Source organism: Bufo bufo, chromosome 3 (assembly GCF_905171765.1).
Source record: "Bufo bufo chromosome 3, aBufBuf1.1, whole genome shotgun sequence".
NCBI classification, from domain to species: Eukaryota; Metazoa; Chordata; class Amphibia; order Anura; family Bufonidae; genus Bufo; species Bufo bufo.
Window position 1 is genome coordinate 95,031,749 of NC_053391.1, and position 25,489 is coordinate 95,057,237.

At 43.9% G+C, this 25,489-nt stretch overlaps 1 protein-coding gene across 2 annotated transcripts in view; it reads right to left on the minus strand.

Moving 5' to 3' along the window:
• Positions 1-4,729: 4,729 nt before the first annotated feature.
• Positions 4,730-25,489, minus strand: part of LOC120994641 (transient receptor potential cation channel subfamily V member 1-like) — an 88,108-nt gene continuing 67,348 nt past the window's right edge. For both annotated transcript variants that reach the window (XM_040423356.1, XM_040423355.1), the window contains exons 12-16: positions 23,723-23,789; positions 17,738-18,039; positions 7,789-7,916; positions 6,048-6,157; positions 4,730-5,395 (exon numbers count right to left, since the gene is read on the minus strand). In XM_040423356.1, the coding sequence (XP_040279290.1) occupies positions 5,292-5,395; positions 6,048-6,157; positions 7,789-7,916; positions 17,738-18,039; positions 23,723-23,789 (711 nt within the window). In that variant the 3' untranslated portion in view covers positions 4,730-5,291. The remainder of the gene's footprint in view (positions 5,396-6,047; positions 6,158-7,788; positions 7,917-17,737; positions 18,040-23,722; positions 23,790-25,489) is intronic.

A 25,489-nucleotide genomic window follows, 5' to 3' on the forward strand; every position in this document is an offset into this window, starting at 1 on the left:
AGAGAGAGCAGTTATGTGCAGTGTGTGATGACAGAATGTGCGGCTAGGAAGGTGACATTATGTGTTTTATCTCAGATTGTAAGATCCATCACAACATCTGTAATAATGACTTAGATCTAAGGAGTGGATTTCTAATGTCCTAGTGTTATAAGTAAAGTGAAATATTACATACATGCAGTAGAGGATGATGGCAAATAAAACCAGGAACACGAGGAGGACGATGAATGGAATTGCCGCTATCAGTCCGAAATCCATGTCCTGGAGCAATTCAGTACTGTGAATATCTAACATCCACATTGTTCCTAAGAATAACAGTAACAATAATCCATATAACTAGGGATGCAGAATAGGACGAATTTATGAAATTGTCTTAAAGAAAAACTGCCTTTGCTGCCCAAACCAACCTTCATTTTTCACGAGCAGCGTAGAAACTGACATCATAATGAGGGATTTCTGAGTGATCTGTGCTCTATATGATGTGCAAATTAAAATCAACAAAACTTCTATTATTTTAGAAAGAAAACTATAATCGCAGGTGAGCGACTTGTTCTCCTTCACCTTCCCTCACAATCACATCTACATCTCCTGAACATTTGTCTAGAACCCGGTGATTTCATAATAGTTATTACATCACTTCTCGGTGACTTACAGCATATCACCTAACCGATTTTAGGCTACTTTCACACCTGCGTTAGGTGCGGATCCGTCTGGTATCTGCACAGACGGATCCGCACCTATAATGCAAACGCTTAGATCCGTTCAGAACGGATCCGTTTGCATTACCATGAACAAAAAAAATAAAAAAATGTTCTTTTATTTTTTTTTTTGTTCATGATAATGCAAACGGATCCGTTTTGACTTTACATTGAAAGTCAATGGGGGACGGAGCCGTTTGAAAATTGAGCCATATTGTGTCAACTTCAAACGGATCCGTCCCCATTGACTTCCATTATAAGTCTGGACGGATCCGTTTGCCTCCGCATGGCCAGGCGGACACCCGAACGCTGCAAGCTGCGTTCGGGTGTCCGCCTGCTGAGCGGAGCGGAGGACAAACGGAGCCAGACTGATGCATTCTGAGCGGATCCGCATCCACTCAGAATGCATTAGGGCTGGACAGATCCGTTCGGGGCCGCTTGTGAGACCCTTCAAACGGAACTCACAAGCGGAGCCCCGAACGCTAGTGTGAAAGTAGCCTAACTCGGTGTATTCCTACGAGTAGCAATTTCACAGGATTTATTTATTTTTTTGTAGTGTGAGATCTTAAATACCCCGCAGATTTTTTAAGACTGGCAGTTCCTGTGCTGGTCTTAATAAGAATTGTGCTGGAGTAAGATGTGCTAAATTTTAAGTGAAGGCCTCATAATACATTTGGTGTGTTTTCTGGTTGTCCATGTACCAGGAAGGTAAATGTACTGTGAGCTGGGATAGATGTCGTTTATAACTTACTCCACTTTCTGGCTACAACTTGCAAAATTTGGCTTGCAGAAAAAAGACTTTTGTATATTAGAAAACTGGAGGACAGCCTTTACCAAATCCCCCCTAGGTGTAGTCCTAGTCTTAGTCACACAATTGCTGATAATGCATGCATTACTCTCATCTTGTAAACACCATATTTTACACATGGCGGACACTTACCGGGTGCCTCCTCCAGATTTTTCTCCATTCCTGAAGGTAGTTGACTCTTCAGACGAAGTGGAGGTAGTGGACGGCAGGATACATAGGATGCCCAAATAAATAGCAGCAGTAGAATCATCATTTTTTAGCAAGGAAACTGTAGTCGCAGGGAAGTGATGTGTGCGCCTTCTCCTCTCTTCACAATCACACCTATGTCTCCTGAGCAGTCACCTTTTGTCTAGAACTCGGTGATGTCATAATAGCTGCTATGTCACCCCTCTGTGACTTCTGACCTTTCATACACTACTATGACATCACTATGTATATCTCCCCTCTGTGACTTCTGACCTTTCGTCTAGCCCATTACTACACTATTAACCATTAATACCTGTGTGATAAATGTTATTCAGTGGGCACATTTACTGTAATATCGTGCTCAATGTAAATGTTATGGTGGATTCAGTTTCTCTGAGATTACCAGTCTGTAGTGTTACCAGTAAAGTGCCAATTTGAGTTTTTTTACTGATATGTTAAAAGCAGCTTCCACTCTGGTGAACCTGGGCCACCCAAATATTACATGGGCAGACATACGTGGCCGCTTCATAATACTAAGTCTCCATTAGGCCTCATGCACACGACAGTATTTTTTCACGGTCCGCAAAACGGGGTTCCGTTGGTCCGTGATCCGTAACTGCTTTTTCGTCCGTGGGTCTTCCTTGATTTTTGGAGGATCCACGGACATGAAAAAAAAGTCGTTTTGGTGTCCGCCTGGCCGTGCGGAGCCAAACGGATCCATCCTGACTTACAATGTAAGTCAATGTGGACGGATCCGTTTGACGTTGACACAATATGGTGCAATTGCAAACGGATCCCTCCTCTATTGACTTTCAATGTAAAGTCAGAAGTTAATATACCATAGGATCGGAGTTTTCTCCAATCCGATGGTATATTTTAACTTGAAGCGTCCCCATCACCATGGGAACGCCTCTATGTTAGAATATACCATCGGATTTGAGTTAGATCGTGAAACTCAGATCCGACAGTATATTCTAACACAGAGGCGTTCCCATGGTGATGGGGACGCTTCAAGTTAGAATATACTACGAACTGTGTACATGACTGCCCCCTGCTGCCTGGCAGCACCCGATCTCTTGCAGGGGGCTGTGATCAGCACAATTAACCCCTCAGGTGCCGCACCTGAAGGGGTTAATTGTGCGTATCATAGCCCCCTGTAAGAGATCATTGGTGGCCAGTGGTGGCCAGCCTTATAAACTATAATAGTAGTAAACTGAAAATCACTAGTAGCACATACCAAAGTTCACCGTTCCAGAAATTCTGATAACAATTTCTGGAACAGAACCATTAAAAGTAATTATCAATAGTAAACCCAATGTAAGAGGTTAAAGTAAGAAACCTAACAGAATCTTCCAATCATGTATTCATCATGTACTGTAGTTATTAGCTGATTATTCCAGTATAGTGACTTCACAGTCATATGTAAAGAATATTTATTATGAATACATGTAAAACTGATATAAATGCATGATTTCATTAAAAAAAATACAGTACAAGTATAATAAAAGCCAACAAGATTTTTGCTCCAGTGCAGCTAATAAAATAAATGGATAAACTGGCAGCAGCTCTTAACTACTGAAATGTGCAAGGTTATATTTGGCTGATCTAGGAAACAAGTAGAATAAAGCAGAGTGTTGTTCGCACACCAGCAGCAGACAATAATTATGATCCAGCACATTGACTAATGGTTTCCGTTGCACCATGGTGCGCACACATTGATACTAATGCAAATGAAAGTTACTGTTAAGTCATTTATTTTGGCAGCTCGCTATCTACATCCCTCCTTTCATCTGAAGTGTACAGTCAGTTAACTAAATTATTTTAGACAACCAAATCATTTGGTTTAGAATACAACAGGGAGCCCCAAAACTTCTTCTGGCCAGGGGACCTCAAAGATCTACTGAGGAACCTTTCTGATAACATCAGCCATTAATAATAACATCTACGCAGTGGTCTGAGGTTGGCCACTATGGCCATCATAATCTAGGAAGTAGACGGTAAGGACAAGGGGGATCGGTGGTAGCGCAGCACAGTAGACATAGGCCAGTATGTAATTACAGTGTAGCATGCCCCTTATTTCCCAATAAAGTCGTTATATGAGCCATATCCTTCACATCACTGTGAGACGGCCATTACCAAGAACCATTCCATGAGTCCCACCACCAAACCACTGGTAAGCAAGAACATTCAGTAAAACTGTTAGGTTTGTAAAATTTTGTTATAAAGAAAATGTCTTTAAGTGTTATAATAGGCCTTCAAGACGACATTGTGTTGCTGCTAGTCATGATAAGATTGCAGTGTTACCATGATTTCTACACAACCTCAATGTTCTCTTATGGATAGAGAAATCTTGCAATATTTGCAATAATTTGCAGAATAGTAATAATTGTTGTGTTTATTGCAAGTTGTCCTCCACTTTCCTTCACAGGGAAGCACTCAGGTCGCCCAATGAAACTCGATGTCACCATGGAACATTAGCTTTAAAGTGCATTTCTGCCATAGGTGCATGCCAATCAGATAAATTGATCAGTTATGTCTAAATCTATTCTGTTTTTGTAATCTCAGCAATTACAGTAGCTCTTTGGAAATAGAGGGAAGTTAGACAGTAGCAATAATTATAGGCAGGTATTGAACCTCTACATGGACCAAAATACTAAAATGACTCTCCTAGCACTTTTTTGCCAAGTTCAATCCCTTTTTTAACTTCTGTGAACCATCACATTATACCTCCCAACTTTTGAAAATCGCAAAGAGTTACAATATATGCTGGAGCACAATGCAGCCATTTTTTTTTCATACTATGCCATGCCTCAAACTCTGCCCAAAGCATAATTACTGACTCCGTCAGAACTGCAGCAGCTGGGGATCGGTTAGGTGAGTGTAAGTTCCTTAATTTTTTTACAGCATGTGGAGCCCCTGGGACAATTTTCACTTCAATATCCATTTAAATATTAGCACATAAATCATCGGATTATAGATATTTTAAGGTCCAAATTGCACCAAATAATGAAGTTATGGTTTAATATACAGGTAGAAACCATACAGACACTTTAGTGTCAGGTCAGAAAGAGGGACATTTAAGGATCAAAGAGGGACGGAGGGACTTGGGTCAAAATGAGAGACTGTCCCTCCAAAAGAGGTACACTTGGAGACGTGACATTTTTGTCAGCTTGCTGTATCTGTATTGTATGTGATACATGAAATTAGTCACCTAGCATAAAAACAGAGAGAGAAAGTTAAGTGCATACACCAGCTGCTGTAGTATCTGATACGTATATTGCAAGGACTGCAGGGAACTCTTGATGAGGCAGATGGAGGGAGTTATGCTTCTAACAACTTACTCTGCTTCTTTGCCTATAGCAATGGTTATGGTCAGTGATGATGGGGGAAGAGGAGAAGAAATCTAAGAGAAGATATTTGTTTTAGAATTCTCTACTGGAAGTATAAATGTAGTGAAGATGGCCCAGAAAAGTTCTTTGCAATATTGCTTCTGTGAAACCAACATTTGAAGTACATTAATATCTCTTCAATCATAGTGCATTGTCAATATGAGTGAGATGTATCATTGGTAAACATAAACTGAATATAGGATGACATTGATCTTAAACTTTTTCCCCGTCTGATGGACTTGTGGACACAGAATGTAATGGCACTTGCTCCTCCTCACGCGCTCTTTCTTGAACTCTGGAAACCCAGTGGCTCCACCCTGTGAAAGTAATAGAATATTTGTGTCAAAAACATCATCCATATTTTCTTCAAATTTATACATATCTGCGAATTGACTTATTTTTTTGTATGTGGTATTGACTATCTTTATTTTCTTTAGCCAAAAAAAGGAATGAATGGGTAAGTTTACACCCCAGGCCCAAAATTATAGTAGATACTATCAAGGAATCTTTAAAATCAAGCAAATATAAGAAAAATAACCAGATGTTAAATTAACTACAGCTATTAGTGTTCTTTCATACGACCGTAGGTGTCCCGTTGCCGTATTGCCGACCGCATATGCGGATCCGCAATACATGGGCACCGTTCTGTGTGCATTACGCATCACGGATGCGGACCCATTGACTTGAATGGGTCCGCAAATCCGGAGATGCGGAACGGAAGCACGGAACGGAACACTACGGAGTGCTTCTGTGGTGTTCCATTCCGTACTTCCGTTCCGCAAAAAGATAGAACTTGTTCTTTCTTTTTGCGGAACGGACGGATCACGGACCCATTCAAGTGAATGGGTCTGCGATCCGCATGCGGCTGACCCACGGTCAGTGCCCATGCATTGCGGACCGCAATCTGCGTTCATACCGTTTATACCTCTAGGGAAAGTTAGCATATGGATATATTTTTAATGGCCTTACCTTTGGGTTGTTTGTACATTGATTTCAGTTTTGCTTTCTCTGTGTCACCGGGTTCTTCATTAAGATTGAATTGATTCTTCCCAAATGATCCCCATTGCATTTCCTCCACCCTTTGGAGCAGAAAGACATATCATTTCTTCGCATTTTACTTTTGGAGAAATACAACATTATGAATCATCTAAGCAGAGGTGTAAGCCATAAATGGTGCAGAAGCCCTGCAGAAGTCAAAGGCCCTGGTAAGTGGGGGCCAGGGGTAAACACAGATCACATAAGGCTCTATAGTAAAACTCAGCATGGGCCTACCCAATGAGCTGTATCACAAACCCTCATTTTTTTTTACATTTTTTAATTTGTCCTGGAAATTTTCAAGAAAAAAGTTACTTTCCTCCCCACTTGCTGTTTTTTAAGTCAGAAAAAGTTGTGTTTTATTGACTACTCTTTCTGAACACCATAGTGATCAATGTATTTCCACCAGGCAACTGGCATAAAGGCTTTGAAAAACCCCAGCATAGGAATTTATACAGTTACCACTGAATTTAATAGAAGCTATGAAAATCACTATGCACTCAGCTCCCCTAATATTAGCTGCTGGAAAATGCTTTGGATTTGTGTCAGCAATAGAACAAGAAGTTCCTTAACCCCCCCTTCCCCCACCATGGCCCCATGGCAGTTGCATGGAGGTAGGTACACCACTGTTGGGAGGGGGAACGTCCTGTTACCGATTTTGCATTGCGGCCAGGGAGTGTCGTAACCGGTTAGTCTTAGTTACCGCCACATCCCACTGTCTAATCAGAAATGTGCCACCGGTTAGCAGTGTAGGAGTGAACGAGCAATCAATGCAATAATGAGCAAACAGGGAAAAATATTCAGAGATTATTGTTCTGTTTCAATGAGCATCTTTTGAACTCAAACGACTCGTTAAATCATCACTTGCCCCTTGTAAATGAAAAAATATCTGCCCATCTAATAGGACCCATACACCTCAGAACTGGGTCATTATAGTCAGCCTTAGGGCTCATTCAGACAGCCATAGTGTTTTCCAGTCCACAACGTGCAGAGCCAGAAAACATGGATACTGGCCGTGTGGGTTCCGCATTATGCAGGCCTCACATGGCCGGCACTATGATAGAAATGCCTGTTCTTGTCTGCAATTGTGGACAAGAATAAGACATGCTCTATCTTTTTTGCGGGGTCGCGGAACGGATCTACGGATGCAGACAGCACACGATGTGCTGTCCGCATCTTTTGCGGCCCCATTGACATGAATGGGTCTTCACCCGTTCTGCAAAACTGTCGTCTGAATGAGCCTTTACTGTCTCCAGGACATACAGGGCACTACAAGTTCAGGATTTACTGGAATGTTCACATCATGTCCCTCTAGATGGGGAGAAATATTTTAAGTTAGAGTCTATGACATGGTCTTTCATCTATATACGGTAAGTAATATTACAGAAAATGAACCCACTTCTAAAGGGTTATTTGTATAATGCAAAGACATGTTTGTTACATTACAACAGGGGTAGGCAACCTCCGGCACTCCAGCTGTTGTGAAACTACAACTCCCAACATGCATACTTCCTCTGCTCTTCTCAGAACTCTCACAGAAATAAATGGAGCACGCTGGGAATTGTAGTTTCACAACAGCTGGAGTGCCGAAGGTTGCTGATCCCTGCATTACAAGTTCTATCTCCAGATCTGGTTTGACCTTTTGTAACTCATCAGTGCTGTTAAGTAAGCCCACCTAAAACACCATCTTTCATCTGTTTTTCCATCAGGTGTTTTCCCCACTGTGAGTCGGCGACCGCACCTCAGTTTTTTCCTAACGAACCTTGGCAGGAACCTTTCAATATCCAATATTGTAGCAGCTCTCTATAAAAAAAATTATATTTAACAAGATATTATATACAAGTTTTCTGACATAAAAATACATGTACGGTATGCAATTGGCGATAGACACTTAGAATAGATAGATTGCCCTGCACCAGTGTCTCTTGATCCCCATGGCTTAGCTGTCAACCAAACAGAGACTACTCCAGGAGGTAGTGGCCTGGTGGTTGTTGCTAGAGATGAGCGAATCGAATCCCACAAAGTGGAATTCGATCCGAATTTCAGGATAAATTTGATTCGCGAATCAATTTAACCTGAAATAGTGTAAAAAACAAAAAAATTCATTTGCCTCCATTTGCTCGCGATGGGCCGCCAGCCTCCATCTTGATTGAAGTCGAAATCGGTCAGCGGCGTGATGATGTAATCTCACGCCGTGCGAGATTTCGCTCCAGATCTTTAAGCAAGATGGTGACAGCCGGCCCGTCGCGAGCAAATGGAGGTGGTAAGTTTGATTAAAATAAAATTTATGTTAATATCATACTGTTTTTACACTCAGATGCTGCGATCATGTATGAATGTGGCATCTGAGGGGAACAATGACGGGGGGGGGGGGGCGGCGCTATTGCAGCTCCCTGTCATTGCACCCACTACTTACAAAAAGTGGATGGAGATGGATGCAGAAGGCTCAATCCACTGTGTAGTGGCTATGACGGCATACTGTATATCAACTCCCATTCAGTATCTACAGTACAGACCAAAAGTTTAGACACACCTTCTCATTCAAAGAGTTTTCTTTATTTTCATGACTATGAAGGCATCAAAACTATGAATTAACACATGTGGAATTATATACATAACAAACAAGTGTGAAACAACTGAAAATATGTCATATTCTAGGTTCTTCAAAGTAGCCACCTTTTGCTTTGATTACTGCTTTGCACACTCTTGGCATTCTCTTGATGAGCTTCAAGAGGCAGTCCCCTGAAATGGTCTTCCAACAGTCTTGAAGGAGTTCCCAGAGATGCTTAGCACTTGTTGGCCCTTTAGCCTTCACTCTGCGGTCCAGCTCACCCCAAACCATCTCGATTGGGTTCAGGTCCGGTGACTGTGGAGGCCAGGTCATCTGGCGCAGCACCCCATCACTCTCCTTCATGGTCAAATAGCCCTTACTTTCAAAGTTTTCCCAATTTTTCGGCTGACTGACTGACCTTAATTTCTTAAAGTAATGATGACCACTCGTTTTTCTTTACTTAGCTGCTTTTTTCTTGCCATAATACAAATTCTAACAGTCTATTCAGTAGGACTATCAGCTGTGTATCCACCTGACTTCTCCTCAACGCAACTGATGGTCCCAACCCCATTTATAAGGCAAGAAATCCCACTTATTAAACCTGACAGGGCACACCTGTGAAGTGAAAACCATTTCAGGGGACTACCTCTTGAAGCTCATCAAGAGAATGCCAAGAGTGTGCAAAGCAGTAATCAAAGCAAAAGGTGGCTACTTTGAAAAACCTAGAATATGACATATTTTCAGTTGTTTCACACTTGTTTGTTATGTATATAATTCCACATGTGTTAATTCATAGTTTTGATGCCTTCAGTGTGAATCTACAATTTTCATAGTCATGAAAATAAAGAAAACTCTTTGAATGAGAAGGTGTGTCCAAACTTTTGGTCTGTAATGTATGTCAATATGTATGAGCACTGGACACCACTACAATCTCCATCGCACTGCACCATGGTAATGCAGATACTTCTTTTTATATAATTTGGAAAACTGGTTTTGGCTCCCCAGCTGTTTAAATAGAGGTTACGACAGCACCTCAACGTGAAAGCATCTTTTGCCGAAACGCCCATTGGGTTGGATGCCATCCTATAGTCTGTGTAATTGAACTAATGCACTTTATGTACATTTTACATTACCATATATATATTCTGAGGTTCCATGTCTTGAGGGATATTTTTATATATTACTTTTTGTTCTGAGAATGTTGTGCTGTCTGTGTTTGCTATTATCTAATAAAGATAATTTTTATGTACGTCTGGCTACTGTGTGCATTTCTATTTGTAGATAGAAAATGATCAATTCTAATGCATTCTACTGAATGTTTTATGCCAAAACCTGAGCTTAGAGGCTTTTCCAGATCTTAGAATTAAAAACTGCAAAACCGAAACGTCATCTGATGTATTTCTGTTTCTTATGAGTAGCCTAATGACAACAGTGTCTAAAACCCCCGAAGTGTGATTCATACTCATCACATTTGTCTGAAGACTGAGGTATAAGACTACTTTTTGTGACACTCATATGTCTCTACTGGAATTAAGAGTAAGTTTGTTCTCTTTTTCTGTTTCTTACTAGAACTAGGTATTTAAATTAGGTTACGTAATACTGTATTTCTGTCTATCACAAAGCATAATCTTTCTTTTCATTTTGACTGGTGTAAAAGCAAGTGTGGGAAATTGCCCTTCATCTGCAATTTACAGAATATAATCATCTACAGCAGTAGTCCCCAACCGCCGGGCCCTGGAAGATAGTTTCCCGGGCCGCGGCAATACAGAGGAGCGGAGACGCCAGGCGCATGCGCGCCCAACATGCACATCACACAGTGGGCGGCCGTACAGCGGGAAGGAAGGAGAGCGTTCCTTCCTTCCAACTGTGATGCCGGCCAGCCACTGCTACCAATAAGGAGAGAGTGGGCGGAGGAGGGGAGGGACTGTGGCCACTGTGCCACCAATGATAATTAACCAGAGGACCTTTCATGGGTCCGGACTTTATTAACTAAGTAGCAGGACATGTAGAGCCGCGCCCAGGGATCTCCCTGCACTTACTATTATTCCTGGGAGCCGCTCCGTTTGCCCGCTGTGGCCCCCGTTACTGTTTCCCGTGCTGTAAGCTAATTACTACTATTGGAACACCACGGAGGAAACATCAGCTTCTCTCCCTGAGCGTTCCTTCTCCCTGGCTGTAGCGCTGTCCAATCACTGCGCAGAGCGTCACAGCCAGGGAGGAAAAAAGACCTCACCTTCTCCCTGGCTGTGACGCTCTGGCTGTGAGGACACATTTATCCGATGCTGGTGGTGCCAGGGGCCTGGAAATAGGGCTGCTAACTGCCCCTTGACCACTGAACCCATGGACTGTGGGTTTGCTTGGCGGTCTTCATTCTATGCCAGGCCTGTCTGTACTGCAGACACCCTGATGAGCGCTGATGAACCTCCCATGTGCCAAGTGTCCATTAACGGGTACCAAATTAACGCACTGTTAATGCACTACGGGAGTCTAGTGACCCTAGTGCATTGGTTTATCATAAAAATCCCTCTAAACAAAAGGTCTCTGTTATCTGTTTCCATGGGAATATCCGAGAGTATCCTACGGCAATGGTTGTCATCGGCACGCCGGGTGGGGAGGTACAGCACATGGTGGGAGTGGCAAAGAATCTTCCATGCAGGGCTATTTTGGAAAGAGACTTAGCCATATTCTGTTCCTTATGGAAGGGCGGAGAGCGATCTCTTGCAAAGAAAGACTCTCCGGGTCCTGAACCCGAAGACTCCGATTTTGGGGTAACGGCCATAGGGGTCCCCATCATAGGGCCAGAGTGTAACCCCAATAGGTTTCTCCTAGAGGTATTGGAGCTGAAGGTGTCCTGGAACAAGTTCGGGGCCGCCCAACTCCAGGACCCCACTCTCGTACGGGCCAGAGAGAGAGTGACTGTAGTCAATGGGGTAGCCCAACAACTGGGCACAGAAGTGGTGTTTCGCCATATGGCTGTTTCCCAGGACTTATTGTACTGCGTCGACAAGGTCCGACAGGAGGTAGTGAAGCAGCTAGTAGTACCACAGCCCTACCGCCGGGCAGTATTAGACTTGGCTCACACACATGTAATGGGAGGTTATCTTGGGGTCAAAAAGACACTAGAGTAGGGGTGGCCAACCTTACAGACACGAAGAGCCAGAAAAAAAAAAACTTATGAATACCAGGAGCCACAAGCTATATATTTACACACGAGTCACCATATTTTTCGCCCAATAAGATGCACCTAGGTTTTACCGGAGAAAAATAAGAAAAAATAATATTTTTCATCTGATCTGAGGTTTTTTTCTTATTTTTCATTAGCAGGGAAGAAAAGAAAAAAAATATTTTTCATCAGACTCCCAATGCTCATCTGATCTAAGATAAGATCCCCAATCCTCATCAGACCTCCAAATCAGACCCCCAAAATGAGACCCCCAATGCTCAGATCAGATAACACAAATAAGACTCCCAGTGTCAGACCCCCGTGCTCAGATCAGACCCCCCCATGCTCAAATCTGACCTCCCCATGCTAAAATCAGACCCTCCATGCTTATATCAGACCCCCCCATGCTTAAATCAGACCCCCGATGCTCAAATCAAACCCCCCATGCTCAAATCAAACCCCCCATGCTCAGACCAGACCCCTCCATGCTCAGACCGGACTCCCCCATGCTCAGACCAGACTCCCCCATGCTCAGACCAGACTCCCCCATGCTCAGACTAGACTCCCCCATGCTCAGACCAGACTTCCCCATGCTCAGATAAGACCCCCCATGCTCAGATAAGACCCCCCATGCTCATATCAGATCCCCATTGCTCAGATCAGACCCTTATTGCTCAGATCAGATCCCCCCCATGCTCAGATAAGACCCCCCCCCATGCTCAGATCAGACCCTCCATGTTGAGATCAGGACCTCCCATGCTCAGACCCCCGTGCTCAGATAAGACCCCCTCTGTGCTCAGATCAGACCCCCCGTGCTCATATCAGACTCCCCATGCTCATATCAGACCCCCCCATGCTCATATCAGACCCCCCCATGCTCAGATCTGACCCCCCCATGCTCAGAGCTAACCACCCCATGCTCAGATCTTACCTCCCCATGCTCAGATCTTACCTCCCCATGCTCAGATCTGACCTACCCATGCTCAGATCTGACCTCCCCATGCTCAGACCAGACTCCCATGCTCAGATCAGACCCCCATTGTTCAGATCAGACCCCCATTGTTCAGATAAGATCCCCCTATGCTCATATAAGACCCATCCGTGCTCAGATAAGTCCCCCCATGCTCAAATCAGCCCCCCATGCTCAAATCAGTCCCCCCATGATCAGTACTATAATTTAAAGAAATTGCCTACCTCTCCTGATCGGGCACCAGGTTCCTGATCAGGCACCTGCTACTCTGCAGGTCTGACACGGTCTCCACTGTGACCTAATGCGCACAGCGTCGGGTCATGGTGCACGTCTCCACGCACTACTTTCTGACACTGTGCGCATCAGGACGTAGTGGCAAGCGAGCTGGAGCTGCAGAGTAGCAACGGTGCCCAATCAGGAAAGGAGATCTGAGAATGGGGTGGAGAGTGCGCTGGCCTGATTTCTTCCCAGCTCCACCGCTAGAGCCGCACTTGAAGAGGCAAAGAGCCGCAGGCGGCTCGAGAGCTGCAGGTTGGCCACCCTTGCACTAGAGCGTGTACTCCAGCAGTTCTTTTGGCCTAGAGTCTATGAAGAGGTTAGGAGGTTTTGTGAGTCGTTCCCAGAGTGTCAGATTACTGCTCCCACAGCGAATTTCAGTAGTCCACTGATACAGTACCTCTTCCCATTATAGAGGTACCTTAGTAAAATATGATCCATACAGTGATTTTCGTTTCCCATGCAGCCTACGTATACAGGACAACACTTTATATTACAGCATGGTCTGAGATGAGGACATATGCATATTTTACTGAAAGACTAGCTCTCCTTATATGTATATAAGTTGTGTCTTACTATGTCTGGCTTTATTTTAGCAAAGCCTGGTGCATGTCATTTCCTTCCTCTTATTGTGGTATACTGCTACTCTTCTGTACTGCTGTGCGGTTTTTTGACAGTGGAGAATGAGCACAAGTTTGCACACCTGCAACACAGTTTGCAGCATATAACCTAGTTTCTAAAGAAAACCTGTCACCTCTCCTGCAATGCCTCTTTTAGTAACTATTTGCATTCACCCTTTAATAAGAATTCTGGAGCATCTTTTCTTATAATGCTATCTTATTCCATTCTTTAGTTATTGCTACTAGAAGTTTATTAATGAACACTCCAGTTAGGCTACTTTCACACTTGCGTTGTTCTTTTCCGGCATAGAGTTCCGTCACAGGGGCTCTATACCGGAAAAGAACTGATCAGTTTTATCCCCATGCATTCTGAATGGAGAGTAATCCGTTCAGTTTGCATCAGGATATCTTCAGTTCAGTCGTTTTGACTGATCAGGCAAAAGAGAAAACCGCAGCATGCTACGGATCCGGCATTTTTTTCCCATAGGAATGAATTAGCGCCGGATCCGGCATTCAGAATACAGGAATGCCGGATCCGTCGCTCCGGCATGCGCATGCGCAGATCGGTAAAAATGTGAAAAAATGTACAAGACGGATCCGTCGGTCCGCATGACAAGCGGAGAGACGGATCTGTCCTTGCAATGCATTTGTGAGACGGATCCGCACCCGGATCCGTCTCACAAATGCTTTCAGTCATCGGCAGATCGGTGGATCCGGCGGGCAGTTCCGACGACGGAACAGCCCGCCGGATCACACTGCCGCAAGTGTGAAAGTAGCCTTACCAGTTAGAGGTGTGTCTCTGCACAGTAAGGCACTGGCAGCACTGGCTGAATGGGATCGCACTGTGCAGGGTCACACCCCCAACTGGTAATACCCAGTTGCAGGTTCATCAGTAAACTTATATGAATATATGTTATATGAAAATATGCCCCGGAATTGTTATTACATGGGGAATAAAATGATTTAGTAAAACAGACATGTCCGCAGTGGTGACGGATGCTCTTTAATCTATTGCACAGATACAATACAAAGTTAAAGGGGTTATCTAACCCCTATAATGCCCCCCCAAATGCCCAGGCCCCTCACACAGATTGTACTTACCTCGCTCCCTGACACCCTCGTCGCTTCTGATGCCCGCACGGCCGCCGCTGCATCTCCCTTATAGGGAGGTTCGTCCCTGTTGCAGCCTGCTATTGGCAGTTTTCATCTGAGCGACAGGGAGATGCAGCGGTGGCCGTGCAGGCATCAGAAGCAACGCAGGTGCCGGGGAGCGAGGCAAGTACAATCTGTATGAGGGGCCCAGGCATTTGGGGGGGAAATCATTGGATGCCCCTTTTAACTAAAATGTTTCCTAAAATACCACTGAAAATGTGAATTGGCAAACAGTGGACAAATCATCAACCTTGGACACAGGTGGCACGTTTTCTGTCTCTCTGAGACTCTGGCATCTGCATCTACATGTGTCTGCATGCCCCCTGGGCCCTGCTCCCAGTCATACCCAGTGCCAGCCGATGCCTACTGATAAGGATATTTATTAGTACTAAAACAACCCCCACCATGCACATTCAGCAACTTTGGTTGGACTCTCCCCCGATAGCAGATGCTGGGGGAGACAAGAATGAAGCTGTTGGGTGTCAGGAGTGAGAGGGATCAGTTTGATTCTTTTCGGCAGGTATGCGGTTGCCAAAGCCCGTTTATTGAGGTCTTGTATGTTGAGCCAACAATGGGATCAGATATCGTCAGAATTCCAAACAAATTGTCAGGACAGTGTGTGTATGCAACACGCATTTACATGGAATATAGCTAGCAGCAGACAGTCCTCTAGTGGGCACAGAATCTAAAACACTAAGGCCCCTTTCACACAATTAACTCGCCTCCTCCTCTTGATCGCGTAGTTGCCGATCTCTTCTTACTTCTTTAATCATGAGCTGCCGGCTAAAGGACCTGTGGTGACGTCACATCACATGGTCCAATCACAGGGTCCATCACTGTGGTGATGGACCATGTGATGAGCTCAGTGACGTCACCACAGGTCCTGAAGAAAGAGCAGAGACCAGCAGCTATGGAGGAGGTGAGTTAATTTATTTTTTATTTTTTAACCCTCAATTGACCTTCTGCTAAGCATTTTGTATTAAGAATGCTATTATTTTCCCTTATAACCATGTTATAAGGGGAAAATAATAAAATCTACACTACAACTAACTGAAACCCGAACTTCATGAAGAAGTTCGGGTCTGGGTACCACATTCAGTTTTTTCTCACACGCGTGCAAAACGCATTGCACTCGCGCGGAAAAAACTGAACCACGCAAAGCAATCGCAGTCAAAACTGACTGAAATTGTGTGCTCACTCGCACGATTTCCCCGCCACGCACCCGCATCCTATCCGGCCCAAATCCGTAACGCCCGTGTGAAAGGGGCCTAACTGTATGGCCTCTTTCACACGAACGTGACGGATTGGCTCCGGATGCGTTCAGGGTGCATTCAGTGAAACTCGCACCATTCTGCAAGCAAGTTCAGTCAGTTTTGTCTGCGATTGCGTTCAGTTGTTCAGTTTTTTCTGCGTGGGTGCAAAGCGTTTTGATGCGTTTTTCACGCGAGTGATAAAAACTGAAGGTTTACAAACAACATCTCTTAGCAACATCAGTGAAAAACGCATCGCACGCGCACTTTCTTGCGGATGCAATGCGTTTTTCATGCGTGAAAAACGCAGAATATAGAACATGCTGCGATTTTTACCCAACGCAGAACTGATGCGTGAAAAACAACGTCATGTACACAGACCCATTGAAATGAATGGGCAGGATTCAGTGCAGGTGCTATGCGTTCATGTCACGCATTGCATCCGCACGGAAAACTCGCTCGTGTGAAAGGGGCCTAAAGTATATGATGAAATGAAAAATATACAGTACAGACCAAAAGTTTGGACACACCTTCTCATTCAAAGAGTTTTCTTTATTTTCATGACTATGAAGGCATCAAAACTATGAATTAACACATGTGGAATTATATATATAATAAACAAGTGTGAAACAACTGAAAATATGTCATATTCTAGGTTCTTCAAAGTAGCCACCTTTTGCTTTGATTACTGCTTTGCATACTCTTGGCATTCTCTTGATGAGCTTCAAGAGGTAGTCCCCTGAAATGGTCTTCCAACAGTCTTGAAGGAGTTCCCAGAGATGCTTAGCACTTGTTGGCCCTTTTGCCTTCACTTTGCGATCCAGCTTACCCCAAACCATCTCGATTGGGTTCAGGTCCGGTGACTGTGGAGGCCAGGTCATCTGGCGCAGCACCCCATCACTCTCCTTCATGGTCAAATAGCCCTTACTTTCAAAGTTTTCCCAATTTTTCGGCTGACTGACTGACCTTCATTTCTTAAAGTAATGATGGCCACTCGTTTTTCTTTACTTAGCTTCTTTTTTCTTGCCATAATACAAATTCTAACAGTTTATTCAGTAGGACTATCAGCTGTGTATCCACCTGACTTCTCCTCAACGCAACTGATGGTCCCAACCCCATTTATAAGGCAAGAAATCCCACTTATTAAACCTGACAGGGCACACCTGTGAAGTGAAAACCATTTCAGGGGACTACCTCTTGAAGCTCATCAAGAGAATGCCAAGAGTATGCAAAGCAGTAATCAAAGCAAAAGGTGGCTACTTTGAAGAACCTAGAATATGACATATTTTCAGTTGTTTCACACTTGTTTGTTATGTATATAATTCCACATGTGTTAATTCATGGTTTGGATGCCTTCAGTGTGAATCTACAATTTTTATAGTCATGAAAATAAAGAAAACTCTTTGAATGAGAAGGTGTGTCCAAACTTTTGGTCTGTACTGTACATGCACATATAACTGCACATACATGCAATATAACTGTTTGCAGGGGTCCCCATGTAAAGGAGTATAGGCATATATAAATGTTGCATCAATGGAGGTCTACAAAGATACCTTTCTAGTCTCATTGAGAGGACTGAGTAATGGAAGCTACATGCTGGAGGCACCAACTACATTCAGGTAGTAAAACATATTCAACCCACCTGGAGTTTCCAAATGTTCTTACTCTCACTAGAGATTTTGTTGACAGTTTCACTCATTAAGGCGATGAGCATGTTAAGGAGGAGGACGTATGTGAGGACCACATACAGGATGAGCAGGAACATGAAGAAGTGCTTGAACTTCAGATTCTCGTTAAACTCCAGATCTCCCATGCCAATGGTAAATTTGAATAACTCCAAGGAAGTGATGTAAAGACCAGAATATGAGCTCGCTGCTTCTTTTTCACCAGCTTCGGTGCTGTTTGCTACCTCTTGTGGTGCTTCATTGATAAGTGTTACCAGCGCTGTGATGGGTAAAATTAATTGTTAATTACATGATTTTTAGATTAAGATGCAACACCAAATGTAACATATTTTTCCGTAGGTTGGGTGGTGCCATGTGCAAAACCTTTTACTGATCTACCTCTCTTCCTTAGGCCTCATGCACACAACCGTGGTGTATTTTGCGGTCCGCAAATAGCGGATCAGCAAAACACGGATGGCATCCATGCGCGTTCCGCAATTTGCGGAACGGCACGGACAGCCTTTAATATAAATGCCTATTCTTGTCCGCAAAGCGTGGACAAGAATAGGACATGTTATATTTTTTTAGCGGGGGCACGGAATGGAGTAACGGATGCGGACAGCACACGGAGTGATATCCGCATCTTTTGCGGCCCCATTGAAGTGAATGGGTCCGCATCCGAGCCGCTAAAACGGCGGCTCGGATGCAGACCAAAACAACGGCCGCGTGCATGAGGCCTAATAAAGAAACATTTAGACCCCTTTCACACCAGCGAGTTTTCCGCGCGGATGTAATGCGGGACGTGAACGCATAGCACCTGCACTGAATCCTGACCCATTCATTTCAATGGGTCTGTGTACATGAGCGTTTTTTTCACGCATCAGTTCTGCATTGCGTGAGAAACGCAGCATGTTCTATATTCTGCGTTTTTCACGCAGCCCTGGTCCAATAGAAGTGAATGGGGCTTCAGTGAAAAACGCATTGCATCCGCAAGCAGGTGCGGATGCGATGCGTTTTTCACTGATGGTTGCTAGGAGAGGTTGTTTGTAAACGCGCGTGAAAAACACATCAAAACGCATTGCACCCGTGCGGAAAAAAACTGAACGCAATCACAGACAAAACTGACTAAACTTGCTTGCAAAATGGTGCGAGTTTTACTGAACACATCCTAAACGCATCCAGACCTAATCCGTCACGCTCGTGTGAAAGGGGCCTTAGGCTGGGTTCACACGGGCGTCACATTTTGGCTCAGGATGTGTCCCGGGTGCATTGCGGCAAACCCGCGCGAGTAGGTACCCAATTGCAGTCAGTTTTGACTGCGATTGCGTTCCGTAGTTCAGTTTTTATCGTGCGGGTGCAATGTGTTTTGCACGCGCGTGATAAACTGAATGTGGTACCCTGACCCGAACTTCTTCACTGAAGTTCAGGTTTGGGTTCGGTGTTGTGTAGATGTAATTATTTTCCCTTATAACATGGTTATAAGGGAAAATAATAGCATTCTTTAATACAGAATGCTTAGTACAAGGTCAATTGAGGGTTAAAAAAAATAATAAAAATTAACTCACCTCCTCCAATTGATCACGTAGCTGCCGGTCTCCTGTTCTTTCTTCAGGACCTGTCAAAGGACCTGTGGTGACGTCACTGAGCTCATCACATGGTCCAATCACATGGTTCATCACCAGGGTGATGGACCATGTGATTGGCCCATGTGATGTGACGTCACCACAGGTCCTTTAGCCGGCAGCTCATGATTAAAGAAGTAAGAAGAGATCGGCAACTACGCGATTAAGAGGAGGAGGTGAGTTAATTATTTTTTTTTAACCCTCAATTGACCTTGTACTAAGCATTCTGTATTAAAGAATGCTATTATTTTTATAAGGGAAAATAATACAGTGAATAGACTGTCATCTTAGCAACCATGCGTGAAAATCGCACCGCATCCGCACTTGCTTGCGGATGCTTGCGATTTTCACGCAGCCCCATTCACTTCTATGGGGCCTGCGTTGCGTGATAAACGCACAATATAGAGCATGCTGCGATTTTCACGCAACGCACAAGTAATGCGTGAAAATCACTGCTCATGTGCACAGCCCCATTGAAGTGAATGGGTCCGAATTCAATGCGGGTGCAATGCGTTCACCTCACGCATTGCACCCGCGTGGAAATCTCGCCCGTGTGAACTCAGCCTTAGGGGAAAACACCTCCATGCAGTTTCCTACTATCAAACTGCCTAACGAATAAACTAGGAAGTGAAGCCAACAAAGTGTTCAGGGATCAAGTGTGGAATCAAAGGGGGAGGGCTTGTTTGTAAGTTACAAGTACCCAGGTCATTAGCGCTAAAGGTACCCTATTAACTAATGACAGGAGATGACCACATAGGTAGTACAACCCTTAGGCCTCTTTCAGATGGGCGTTGCGGGAAAAAGTGCGGGTACGTTGCCGGGACATGCGCGATTTTTCCGCGCGAGTGCAAAACATTGTAATGCGTTTTGCACTCGCGTGAGAAAAATCGCGCATGTTTGGTACCCAAACCCGAACTTCTTCACAGAAGTTCGGGCTTGGGATCGGTGTTCTGTAGATTGTATTATTTTCCCTTATAACAAGGTTATAAGGTAAAATAATAGCATTCTGAAAAAATAATTAAACTCACCTTAATCCACTTGATCGCGCAGCCCGGTTTTCCATGTTATAACGGAAAATAATAATGATCGGGTCCCCATCTCGATCGTCTCCTAGCAACCGTGCGTGAAAATCGCACCGCATCCACACTTGCTTGCGGATGCTTGCGATTTTTACGCAACCCCATTCATTTCTATGGGGCCTGCGTTACGTGAAAAACGCACAAAGAGGAGCATGCTGCGATTTTCAGGCAACGCACAAGTGATGCGTGAAAATCACCGCTCGTGTGCACAGCCCCATAGAAATGAATGGGTCGGGATTCAGTGCGGGTGCAATGCGTTCAACTCACGCATCGCATCCGCGCGGAATACTCGCCCATGTGAAAGGGGCCTTAGGGCCCTTTCACACGAGCGTGAAGGATTATGTCCGGATGCGTTCAGGGTGCGTTCAGTGAAACTCGCACCATTTTGCAAGCAAGTTCAGTCAGTTTTGTCTGCGATTGCGTTCAGTTTTTTCCACGCGGGTGCAATGCGTTTTGATGCGTTTTTCACGAGCGTAATAAAAAACTGAGGGTTTACAAACATCTCCTAGTAACCATCAGTGAAAAACGCATTGCATCCGGATGCAATGCGTTTTTCACAGAAGCCCATTCAAGCCCAGGGCTGCGTTAAAAACGCAGAATATGGAACATGCTGCGTTTCTCACGCAGCGCAGAACTGATGCGTGAGAAAAAAACGCTCATGTACACAGACCCATTGAAATGAATGGGTCAGAATTCAGTGCAGGTGCTATGCATTCACGTCACGCATCGCATCCACGTGGAAAACTCGCTCGTGTGAAAGGGGCCTAAGGCTACAAGCATGTTACTCATTTTTGGCTAAAAATCTTTTTTTTTTATTGGTATTTATTAAAAATATTGAGCTGTTCTGCCACAAAGGGTTATCTGGTTTTCTAGCTGTGTGACTGGTACTTTCACATTGTGTCATCTGATAACCCTTATCTCTAAACTACTGAGAGGTTATAAACACTTATTTAAAGGGAATCTGTCATCAACTTTATGCTGACCTGACTGAGGGCAGCATAAATAGTGACAGAAATGCTGATCTCAGCGGTGTGTTGCCGAGAACCAGCATCATAATCATTGCAGCCCAGGCATGAAAAGAGTCAAATCTACCTGATTAGAGTCAGAGTTATTCATAATCTCCTGCACTCCCCATTCATCTACTAATCATTGTCAGTTCTCTCCAAGAGAGATAGGGAGAAAATTAGGTAGAAGACTATCAATCAGTCATCAGCAGGTGGGCGGGAGAGCAGGAATTTATAAATAACCAGGACTCTTCTCAGGTAGATTTGACTCTTTTCAAGGCCTCGGCTGCAATGATTATGATGCTGGTTCTCGGCAACCACTTACTTTTAGCTGATGTGTGACACACCGCTGAGATCAGCATTTCTGTCACTACTTTATACTGCCGTCAATACGGTCAGCATAAAGTTGATGACAGGTTCCCTTTAAGCCACATTCTTATCAGTAAGATGAGAACTGAGCTATAATGAGTGCATATAAGGGCAGAGAGCAGAGATAAGGAGTCTGTCTGCTCCTGGTCTGAAGGAAAAGAAGATAATCCACAGTGTGCTACTAGAGCATGTCAGCTCCGTACAGAAAAAAGGACGCCATATTTTTCATAAAGACCACTTTACAAAATTATTTTTAGCTCAAAAGGAGTACAATACAATAATAACTTTTTAAAAAGTTTTAAAGCAAAATTAAGATTTGGATCAACTTCATATATTACGGTACATTTCACAAATATACAAATAAAAATTCCCTCTGGGTTTTCTGAGAACCTCTCACTTCATTAAGTAGGGGGTAATCTGATATAAAATACTAAGGCTGCTTTCACATCAGCGCTATTTCCATTCTTCTGCTCCATTATAGGAGCAGAAGAATAAAAATAACGGAATTGCCAGATTTGGCACATAACTGACACGAACAGAGCCAAACAGAATCAGATCCCATTGACTGTTAGCAAAGAAAAAAGTCCAGCATGCAGAACAATTCTGTCTACTATTTGTGTCGAACTTTGTGGCTGAAGCCCCGAACTGAGTCTCCGACACAGATGTGAATGTAACCTAAGACTGCAGTCAAATTCCCAGTTACTACCCTGTAGACATGGTCGGCAGAGCATAGAATATATCTGGTCCGGTATTCTTGCAGTGCTAATGAAAGCTGTCCTGCTGAGAGCATCTGAATAGGCACTGGCATAAAAAGCACCTGTATTGTGCTGCTGATAGCCCCTACAACTGGAGCTTCACTTGAAATGCTTAGGGCATACCGGCTGTCACATTAGAAGATGCCAAACATTTAAAAAACGATATAAAAGATAGCTTCATGTCAGACCAACAGACTACACTACACACTGGCAGAAAAGTGCCAGTAGATTTAGGTTTCATGGCAGAATGACAGATCTACTTTATTGCATGAGCCAAGATAAGCAGGGTTTACAATGACATAGGGTTTTAGGTAGCTAACACCAAACAAAATGAGGGTTAGGGTTATTCGGCCCCTGCCTCTGTTTATTCCCATATTCAGTGGCAAACCCACTGACTCATGCCCTATCACAGGGATCAGCGACCTTCTGCACTCCAGCTGCTGTGAAACTACAACTCCCAGCATGCACACTTACTCAGCTATTCTTGTAACTCCCATAGAAGTGAAAGGAGGATTCTGAGAGTTGTAGTTTCAGAACAGCTAAAGTGCCGGAGGTTGCTGATCCCTTCCCTATCATGTTGTCCTGAGAGGGTGCTGAGCAATGAGCAGCTCCTTTAATTACCTCCCCCCCAATGCCTGGGCACCTCGTATAGGTTATACTTACCCTGCTCCCAGGCACTCACATTGCTCCTGGTCCCCGCACAGCCACTGCTACATCTCCCTGTCACGCAGATCAAAAAATCCAGCAATAGCAGGCCGCGATGGGGACAGGAGGCTCCTATAGTGCACTGGTAATATTATTACTATAAAGCATTGATTATCTTTGATGGTTAAACAAATCAAATGTGATTGGCAAAGTGAGCAAACTCCAAAAACGGTATAAGTGACGGCATCATCATTTGTTCCCATGTCAAAGACGTGCCACAAACAGCGAGAGTGACATCTACTGGTTGAGATAGAGAAAGACATGCAAGAAATAAAAGCTTGGCACAGCCTACGAAAATAATAAATAGCTTATTATTTTTAATTAAATATTGACAGTCATCGCTACAAGGAGTTTTACATTTTTCCACATAAAGATAGTTTCAAATGTGTGATAAACAGTGTACGCACTGCCACCCACTAATAGAATTACCTGCTGCAAAACCAAAGAGGAAAACTATGTAGACGAGCAGGAAGCGAAGCATGTCACGCAGGATCGTCTGGAAAAAAGATATTGCATATTAATAGCGGTTCTCTAAATCTCCTGGAAATTAGCACCTGACTTATTTTTGTGAATAAATGACTTTCCAAACTTTTCATCTGCTCGATGCATTTAAAGGGGTTGTCCCACGATAAATATTCTGCAGTTTTCAAACCAACACCTGGATCTGAATACTTTTTGTGGTGATAGAGGGATCCAGATAAGACCTCATGCACACGACCGTTGTGTGCATCCGTGGCCGTTGTGCCGTTTTCCGTTTTTTTTTCGCGGACCCATTGACTTTCAATGGGTCCGTGGAAAAATCATAAAATGCACCGTTTGGCTTCCGCGTCCGTGATCCGTTTTTCCAGTCCGTGAAAAAAATAGGACCTGTCCTATTTTTTTCACGGACAACGGTTCACGGACCCATTCAAGTCAATGAGTCCGTGAAAAATCACGGATGCACACAAGATAGTCATCCGCGTCCGTGATCCGTGTCCGTTTTTCCTATCATTTTCAATGCAAACTTGACTTAGTTTTTTTTTTCACTTTTCATGTCCGTGGATCCTCCAAAAATCAAGGAAAACCCACGGATGAAAAAACTGACACGGAACCCGTTTTTGCGGACCGAAAAAATAAAAACGGTTGTGTGCATGAGGCCTAATAAAATTATTGTTAGGAGTAGGCAACTCCTCCCTTGCCATTCCCTCCGCCGGGTTTGGTACGCACCTGTAAGGGACACTCAGACGGAGTGGATGGAGGTAATATGAAATTGCTGAAGTGAATATCCAAAAAGATATTTTCATACATAAGATTTTGAGGCAGACTTGGTTTGCAGCAAGTGGTTGTAAAAATTGTCATAAAGGTCATTCCATTACTCCCTTGACTCCTCGGACATCACAGATAGGGGGGGTGATGGGGTGGAGGATACTGACCCTTTTTAACACATGCATGACGAGAAGAAAAGTGTCATTTCTTTGGGGATCACTAGCTTGATGGACTGACCGATATTTCTGCTTCCCCAGGCAACCGTCGTGTAAAGTATTAAGTTCTGTTTTTATCCCATTTATTTTACCAACTGTTATTTTGCATTGTATGTATATGTCTGTGTATGTTATGCTATATTTTCTATGATAACCCCATTGTTTGTACGCACTGTCCTTTTTTTGATATTAAAACTTCTTGTGACCCTTCTTGTGTTCTAACGATTCTATGACCTTAGAAGAAGCGTTACCTATATTGAGTAATTACCCCTGTGAATGCTAGCGGTTGTAGCATGTACTTAGGTGATATTTCATGCAAAGGTGTCTCGTCAGCCTGATATGACCAGTGGTGGCAGCTAAGATTGATTAGTATCAGGAAGGAGTGCTGATAAAGGGAGGTCCAGTGTGACCCTGCAGGCTCCCCTCCTGAATCTAGGTCCGCAAATCCTGACACTTTTGTAATTGCATGTAATTAAAAATTTAGCATAGCCACTGAACTATTCAATAAAATCAATCTGCATAGCGCCACCTGCTGTTTGCTTCTTTCTTCTTTATTTGTCCTGCACACTGAGAAGGCCGCACATGCTCAGTTTCATCTTTCAACTGCCTCCTCAGCTGTGATAGGGAGAGCTGAGACACGCCCCCTGAGCTGTGATAGGGAGAGCTGAGACACGCCCCCTGAGCTGTGATAGGGAGAGCATGGACACTCCCCTTGAGCTGTCAGCTTGATATAAAT